The sequence below is a fragment of the Podarcis raffonei genome, chromosome 5 (genome assembly GCF_027172205.1).
Source record: "Podarcis raffonei isolate rPodRaf1 chromosome 5, rPodRaf1.pri, whole genome shotgun sequence".
Lineage (NCBI taxonomy): Eukaryota > Metazoa > Chordata > Lepidosauria > Squamata > Lacertidae > Podarcis > Podarcis raffonei.
In genome coordinates, this window is record NC_070606.1 from 57,458,516 (window position 1) to 57,467,386 (window position 8,871).

At 44.7% G+C, this 8,871-nt stretch overlaps 1 protein-coding gene across 5 annotated transcripts in view; it reads right to left on the bottom strand.

The window, feature by feature from the left end:
- Positions 1-7,187, bottom strand: part of CNNM2 (cyclin and CBS domain divalent metal cation transport mediator 2) — a 116,985-nt gene extending 109,798 nt beyond the window's left edge. For 2 of the 5 annotated variants that reach the window (XM_053389328.1, XM_053389327.1), the window contains exon 1: positions 5,262-7,185. In XM_053389328.1, the coding sequence (XP_053245303.1) occupies positions 5,262-6,894 (1,633 nt within the window). In that variant the 5' untranslated portion in view covers positions 6,895-7,185. Of the gene's footprint in view, positions 1-5,261 lie in introns of all 5 variants that reach the window. The other 3 variants (XR_008330632.1, XM_053389326.1, XM_053389325.1) reach the window with 3 other exon arrangements.
- Between the last annotated feature and the right edge of the window lie 1,684 nt (positions 7,188-8,871).

Here is an 8,871-nt window from a genome sequence, read left to right on the forward strand (position 1 = left end):
CATCTTTCCAAACTAGTCAGGGTCACATACTCAGCAACTCTAAATGTCAATCAGTTTTTAATGTACTTTAAATGGCTCTTATTATTAATCCTTGAAGCACTGAATGTTAAACTTGCAGTCTGATTAAACTTTCCAGTCTGATCAAAATCAAAATGTGCCCTTTCATCATTTCCAAAATCTACCCTGTAGGGCCAGCCCAACACTCTGTATTCCTCAAATAATTTGAAGTGGGGGAAGTATAGACATCAGCATATTTCCACTGTTGGGGGGTCATGATACCTTATTAGCATGTTGGGATAAAATAGTAAAGGGAATTTGCTATTTTACAAAGATATTATATATCAGAGAACTATTGCTCAACCAAGTAGCTCAAAGCTAATAAGGCATCACTAATGAAGAAGTACAGTTGCTATAATACAGATACAATAGCAAAAATGAGGTATGTTAATACACAAGTCCAAGTACATTTTGGTGCAAGAACCAGGAACATCTATGGTTCCCATAAAAGGTTTGGAAGTTATGTGGAAACAATATGACTTAAATCATATCCTGAACAATTTTGGCATGGGCTCCCTCCATACAATACCACACTACTAACCTACCAGATTCAAGAAGGCTTTGTTTTACAATGGAATAAGGCCCTTACTACAGCTTTTCAGAGTAGTTCTCTCTCACACACACCAGATCAGATCAAGGCAGGTTCCCATCTCCAATCGAAACAAATGTGTACAAATCATTATTTAGACAGGCTTGCAGATTACTACAAAGAAACCTTTAATATAGTACCAGCATTTTCATAGCAACATACAGTCGTACCTTGGTTTTCGAACAGCTTAGTTCTTGAACGTTTTGGCTCCCGAACACCGCAAAGTGACTGTTCCAGTTTGCGAACTATTTTTGGAAGCCAAACGTCCAACGGGGCTTCCGTAGCTTCCGATCGGCTGCAGTAGCTTCCTGCAGCCAATCAGAAGCTGTACTTTGGTTTCCAAACGTTTTGGAAGTCAAACGGACTTCCAGAATGGATTCCGTTTGACTTCCAAGGTATGACCATATTTCACTTCTACACTACCACTAAAAGCAAGCCTATACATTTTTACTCAGAAATCAGTCATGCAGTGTTCAACATGGCTTACATTCTTATAACCCTGTGATTTTATGCATGGCTAGTTGGGAATAAGCTATTGAGTTCATAAAATCATAGAATTGTAGAGTTTGAAGGTACCCCAAGGGTTACCTGGTCCAATCCCCTGCAATGAAGGTATCTCAACAAGTGGTTCCCCCATCCAGTCTGAAACCATATCAGACCTTGTTTAGCTTTGCAAATGTGCTAACAGTTTTATTGCTGCTGGCCATACTCTCAGGTAAATTGATATAGGATTGCAGCCTAAAAGCATCTACTACAACAGGGCTGGAAAACAAGCATTTGCTTTAGTTACATTTTAAGTTATTCCATTCTGGGTTTTTCCATCATAGTCCTCTTGTTCTTGTTCTTGTTGCTTTTAGTGACATTGTAGAAATGGAAGCTTTTGCTATAAAAATAGGAAAGCCATAGTAAAAAGAAATAGCTTCAGAATTCATAATTTATCATTCAATCTCCCCAAATGTACTGCTCAGAAGTTATAATTCAGGTGACCATAAAACATCCTTTTCATTTTCACCTTCTTTAGAAAATGGTTACCTAAAATACATAAAGATACAGCAGGCATGTAAATGGTTAGAATATTTAACCATAAAGGTCTCTCATTAATTTGTGTGAATCAAAATATTTCACAACTTATAGTCAACTCATACATGGGTTACTGTTAAATGGAAAAACTAAAGCTTAGAACAAAATGTTAAGTGTGCTGATTAGATAGAATCATAGAATTGTAGAGTTGGAAGGGACTCTGAGGGTCATCTAGCCTGAAATGAAATGAAGACATCTCAACTACATCATATAAGACAGATGGCCATCCAAACTCTGCTTTAAAACCTCCAAGGAAGGAGAGTCCACCACCTGCCTAGGAAGTCTGTTCTACTGCTGAATAGCTCTTACTGTCAGAAAGTTCTTTCAGAATCTCCTTTCTCATAACTCAAATCCATTGATACGGGTCCTAGCCTCTGGAGGAGAAAAGAAGCTTCCTCCATCATCCATGCGGCAGCCCCTTAGATATTTGAAGATGGCAACCATATCTTCTCTCAGTCTCCTCTTTACCGGGCTAATGATACAGAGTTCCCTCAACCGTTCCTCATAAGGCTTGGTGCCCTTGATCATCTTTTTTGCTGCTGTTGACTCATGTTCAGATAGTGGTCCACTAAGACCCATAGATCCTTTTCACATGTACTACTGGCAAGCCAGGTGCCCCCCATATTATATTTGTGCAGCTGGTTCTTCCTGTCTAAGTGTAGAACCTTACATTTGTCCCTTTTGAATTTCATTTTGGTAGTTTGGGCCCAGTTCGCCAATCTGTTAAGGTTATCTAGAATCCCAATTCTGTCTTGAGCAGCATTGCCTACCCCTCCCAGTTTGGTGTCATCTGCAAATTGTATGAGCATCCCCTCAATACCTTCATCCAAGTGGTTTATAAAGATGTTAAACAACAACAGGCCCAGGACAGAACTCTGTAGCACCCCTTGTCACTTTTTTTCCAGGATGATAAGGAACCGTTAGTGAGCACTCTTTGGGTTCCGTCAGTCAACCAGCTACAAAATCACCTAACAGTTATCTTGTCCAGTCCACATTTTACCAGTTTCTGTTCAAAATTATCATGGGAGACTTTGTCAAAAACCTTACTGAAATCAAGATAAGCTATGTCCACAGCATTCTCCTGATCCAACAAATTTGCAACTCTATAAAAAAAATAAGATTTGTCTGCATGGCTTGGTTTTGAGAAAACCATGTTGGGTTTTAGTAATCACAGCATCCTTTTCTAAGTGCTCACAGGCTGTTTTAATATCTGTTCTAGGACCTTTCCAGGTATTGATGTCGAGCTCACGGGTCAGTAGTTACCTGGGTCTTCTTTTTTCTCCCTTTTAGAAGATGGGGACAACAATTGCCCACCTCCAGTCCGCAGGGACCTCACTTGTTCTCCAAAAATTCTCAAGAGATTATAGATAGAGGCTCTGAGATTACACCCACAAGTTCCTTTAGTACCTTGGGAGCAGCTCATCTGACCCTGGAGATTTGAATTCATTTAAAATAACCAGGTGTTCCCTTACCACCTCTTTTCCTATCTTGGCTTCAGCTTCCTCCCTTGCATCCTTTATTCTGTTATCACCAGGTTGGGCACTGCTTTACTTTTAGATGGAGACAGAAGCAAAGTAGGTGTTGAGTGGTTCCATCTTCTCTCTGTCACTCAATAGCATTTCTCAATCTTCACACAAGGGACCTACTACTTGCCTGCTCTTTCTGTTGCATCAAGCATAGAAACCTTTATTATTATTACTATTAACCTCTCCTGCAAGCCTTGCAAGATAGTGCTCTGTGATTTAACTAGCAAAGTTTACTGTCTACCAATCAGAAACGGAGTGCAAAAGTTCAGTCACAGTGCAGGAATTACCTTGAGAAAAGGTTAACACTAGCAGTAACCTGTTTGCCCAGCTGTATAGCAAATGCAACTCTTAAAGATGGTCCACTGGGCCACAGGTCACTAAATTAGATCTGTGGACTTTTAATCAATAATTTGTTTCTTTAGATTTCTAGACTGCTCCAACTTGAAGACTCAGGGTGCTTAACAAAAAAATGAATGAATGAATGAAACAGAACAATGTGCATCTTTTGCTATACCTTCCCAATATATCTGATGCTAAAGACCAGCTCAAACAGGTGGGTCATACAGTTTTTCCAAACGGTGCTCATGCTTGGTTAAGTCTGCAGTGAGGAGTTCCACAACTGATGGGTAATCATCAAAGATAAGCCTTTGTGCCCTTGCTTATTGAACTTGAGAAACAGATAATTAGAGTAAGAGAGTTTTCTAAGCGTTTTTTCTAATCATCATAAGACTAAAGGAGATATATTGCAGAATTCAGAAATCATAGAACTCATATGGTCCAAGCTGCCCATTAAGTGTTCATTATTAGAGTCAGCACTTACCATGCATGTACCAGTAGTAGGAAACACAGAGTGACTGTAAATACCAATAATATTTTATAGTGTAGCCTTCACTGAAGGACCACTTCCCGTTATGGGAGAATTAGCATACAAAAGACACTTCTGTGCAAGACCTAATGGAAAACCTACACATTGATCATAATGTGACCTTATTGTACACGTTTTTACTCCAAATTCGTAGGGTGTGAAAGTGGGAGAACACAACCAATTGCAGCTTCTCAGTATGTGTATAAGGAGTGAAAAACACCAATCTAGACCACATGTTATAATCTCCATCCAGCCTTTATATTGATTCCCACACAAATGTCTTCCAGGTAAGAATCTTGCAACATATGACAACTTTAGTTCAGAATTAATTCTTAACTATCTATAAATAATACTTCGCTTAGCTTTAAACACAGAACTCAGTTTTAGAGTTATTCAAAGGCTCACTTTGCACGTAATACTAAGCCAACCATGGCTAAGCATGAATGTGCAACCATGCAGCTACTCACCAAAAAAATCACAGCTGCTTCACTCCTCCCCAGATTCTCCTGCTGCCACAGTACCCAGAGCAAATATGAACTCGTCATAGGTCTCTCTCAGACAAACCATGAATGGTAAGCCAAGAACACTGCTACAAATCTTGTGATCCATCATCTTGTGCTTACATATTTGTACATGCTCTTTTACACAAACACGTGACTTTGGCCCATAAAACTACCGTACTTTTGTGTCATGAGAAACACTTTTTTCAGAAAAGTGAGATGTACATATAAAAAAACAAAGTGTGGACACATAAAATATACCATATGTAACAAGGTAAATAAGAACGATGCATAGAGGAGGGAGCAAGGATTCCATATCATATGCTTATACACATTGTCTGCTGAAAAAATGTTAAATAACCTCTTTAGTAATATAATAATACTCAACAAAGTGTGCAGACTCAAAAATGAATAGGGCAGTAGACGAAACCCTATTACCAGGGGGGAAGTGAGGGCGAAAGAAACTGTTTGCTACTCTACAACTGCACCATGCAAGCATCAAATTTGTTTTGAGTAATATTCAGCATCCCAAGAATCTCTGTTCTCATTTCTTTTAAAAATAAAAAATAAACAAAATTCCAGCCCTTAAAGCTCCTTTTTGCATTCATCTTCCCCACTCCCATCACCAACCACCACCATCCCACCTTTTTTGAATTCCTCAAGCATGGCGTCAAGCTTGGTGTCATTGAAGACAAAGTGCAGCGGGTGGTTATAGAAACGGGTTATGGTCTTGAGTGGAGTGCAGTCATCAGGATCCACAAAGGCCAAGTCCTTGACAAAAAGGAGGTCCACAATGTTGGAGCGTTCCCCTTCGAATACAGGAATACGGGTATAACCACTTTCCATGATTTCAGACATAGTGTTGAAATCAAGCACAGCCTCAGCAGTAATCATGAAGCAGTCCCGTAGTGGAGTCATTACATCCTCCACTGTCTTTGTGCGCAGTTCCAGCGCCCCTTGAATTATATTCAGCTCCTCCTTAACTAGGTCATTGTAGGGGTCAGTAACCCTCAACATTTCAAGTAGTTTCTCACGGTTGTAGACAGTACCTATCTCCTGCCCTAAGACACAGTCTAGAAGCTTGCTGACTGGGTAAGAGGCCGGGAAGGTCATCATCATGAAAAACTTGGTGAGGAAGATGGTGTTGGCGCCTACGGCAAGGCCGTGCCGGGAACAAATAGCTTGCGGCACAATCTCACCGAAGATGACGATACCGATAGTGGAGGCCACCACGGCCACCAGTCCAGAACCAGCAATATCATCGAGCAGGATGGTCAGAGTGGTGTTGACCAATACATTGCCCAGAAGTAGGGAGCAGAGCAAGTAATTCCCCTGGCGGCGCACAGGCTCAATACGCTTAGCGTAATTCTTCTCTTTTTCTGTCCCACAGTTCTGCACAATACGCAACTCCATAGGGTCGAGGGCCATAAGTCCCAGGTTGAGTCCACTGAACATGCCAGAGAGGCACAGTAAGAGGGAGATGAAGATCACCTGAAGCCAGAAGGGCAACAAGAATTTCTTCTCCTCTCCCACGATCATCCTGGTATCCTCACCATCATGGTAGATCCAGGTGGTCTCGGTCCACGGGCCCCCATCGGGGCCAATGATGCTCCCTCCCCCACCGCTGCCCCCGGCTGAGCTCCCTGGCCCCCCCAGGATAGCCGGGGAGGACACGGAGGTGCACAGGTAATAGCACTTGCTCTTCTCCGTTTTTCGCAACGGCTTGATATCGATCTCGATGACCCCCGACGTGCGGCGGTTGAGGGTGATGTGCGGCCGGATGATGATGTCCGAGGTGCGGATGCCGCAGCGTTGCGGGGCCGGGGAGGAAGAGCCCACGGGGGCCGGGCCGTCCTCTTGCTCCGCCGGCGGCCGCCTGCCATCGCCATCCCTCCACCGGACATGCTCGGTGAAGGCGATGCGGGACCAGGTCTCGTTGTTGATGTTCTGCCCGTAGACCCGCAGCTTGACCCGGCTCCTCTCGCTCACTCGCAGCACGCCCTTCTCCATGAACGACACGTCGTTCGTGTCCTCCAGCCGCAGCCCGATGATCACCGTCTCCTCAGAGTCGGAGGCGCCGGGCAGTAAGGAGGCTGCGGCGGCGGCTGAGGCGGAGGCGGCGCGCGGCGGCTGCTCTCCCAGGCAGCGGCTGAGGAGGATGCCCAGCAGCAGCGGCAGCAGCAGCGGCGACCGTAGCGCGACCCGCGTCTCCCTCTCGCCGCCTCCCCCCGGCCCGGCCAGGAGCCAGGCGGCAGCCGCGGGCAGCGGCGCGGCCATATTCCCACGGCCACAGTAGCACTACCACGGCCACAGCAAGCGGGGCAGCTCCATCGCGACGACGCTCAACGACCACGGCCAGCTGCGAATCCCTCGAGGGATGCCAAGCGACTGCCGGGCCTCGGCCAGGAGCTACTCCAACCCCTACCCCTGAGGGGGACGGGGGGAGGGGGCGCGGAGCCCGCGCGTGCGCGTCAGCCAATCAGGTGAGTACAAGCGGGGCAACGAGCTGGAGTAGGGAGGGGAAGGAAAAACAACCGTCCAATCGGAGAGCGCGCATGCGATAGGGGAGCGGGGGGGGGGAGGCGAAAGCCAGCGAGCCGGCCGGCGGCCACAGTGGGAGGAGGAGAGCTTCGCTCGGCTTACGGGACAGGGAAGGAGGCCTGAGGCGCGTGTTGCAGGGAATGAACAAGGCGAGCGAGACTCCGGTTGCGCTCTCCGTCCGCATCCAGTAACTCTTATTACGGCCGCGAAAGGGGGGCGGGTTCGTTCGCGGCGCGCCCCGCCCACTTCCCCCAAATTAAAGAAGCCCATGACTGCTGTGTGTATGTGTGTGAGCGCAAGCCGGGCTGAACGACGAGCCAATGGGAAGGGAGGAGAGCGGCGATTGGTGGGAAGGGTGGCCAATAGAGGCGAGAGCTTCGTGCCGGCTCCTCTTGAGATGTTAAGCGCGAAACTGCCCGTGCATGAAGGATGCGCTCCTTCCCTCAGGTCCGCCCTCCTCGACCTCGCTGTCACAGAGGCACGTTTCTCCTGTCGGCATTTTCTTTCGTTGTGCACATTTACCGCCTTTGACGGTTTTTCCTCTTTCAAGGCTGTTGTTCTTGTCGGGCTATTAAAACTCGTAAAAATTTCAGAGTCATAGGTTGCAGAGACAATGGGTCTGTGAAACCCTGCTCTCCCAATTGTCCATGTAATAAATGTCTTCATCGACACTGCATTTATATCCCATCTTTTTCTCCAAGGAGCTCGAGGTGGCTTGCATCATGGTTCTCCCCCTCCTCATTTAATCCCCCACAAGACCCCTGTGAGGTAGGCTAGGGCTGAGAGTGACTGGCTCAATATGCAACAACAGTAATACTGATACTAAAGTCTTAAAAGCAAAACATTTCAGATCCCTAAACATTTTGCTTTAGAGTTTCATATCTCTGTTTTGTTAGTCACTGCAATAAATATATTAAATATATCAGCGATTAATTGCATCCTTCTGTTGTTTGATACCTTGGCTTAAAAATAGGTAGATTTAGCAAGCAAGCCATCTTCTTGTGGCTCAGTTTTTGTTTTTGCAGCTTTCTCCTCATCTTGCACTTTTTCCTAAATTCCATTTTTCCTGATCCACATTTCATTCAATAATGGGAAGAAAATCTAATATAAAAATCACATAGTACCTGACTGGGAACACTATGGAGCACATTTGTGTAGCTGTAGGCATGTGGGATTTTGTTTGTTTTTTAAAAAAAGGTATGGTGATATTTGGCTGAGTGTCATCCATTGCCACATCCCCTACTTCTGTTTGCTCCTTGACTGAGCAACAAGTTCCAAGAGTAAATTATATGAGAAATACCCAAGAGTTACACTGAAAAGAGCAATTTTTTTTGCATGTTCTGTGATCTCTTTAATAGCATAGTGTTTTGAGATAACTGTTCTTTAAGGACATTTTTATATAATCTCATTCCCTCTACATAGAGTACTTTTTCCTAATAGAGAACCAACATTTGTGAAATAGAAAGATTGCAACCTATTCTATAGACACTACATATTATACAGGGAGGCTGAGAGAGGGGTCTCATCATCTGGGCCTCCCAAGACCTCTATACACACGGCACAGGCCTGCTGCCTTGGAAGGTCACTTCAGTGCTGCTAATGCAGCGGTTTGCAAATCAAGCATAAAATGCACTCTTCAGTAAAATTAGTTTCTGATCAAGGACCTTTAGAATTATAGTTCAAAACATTCTGATTACTTTGGAAAAAAATAAA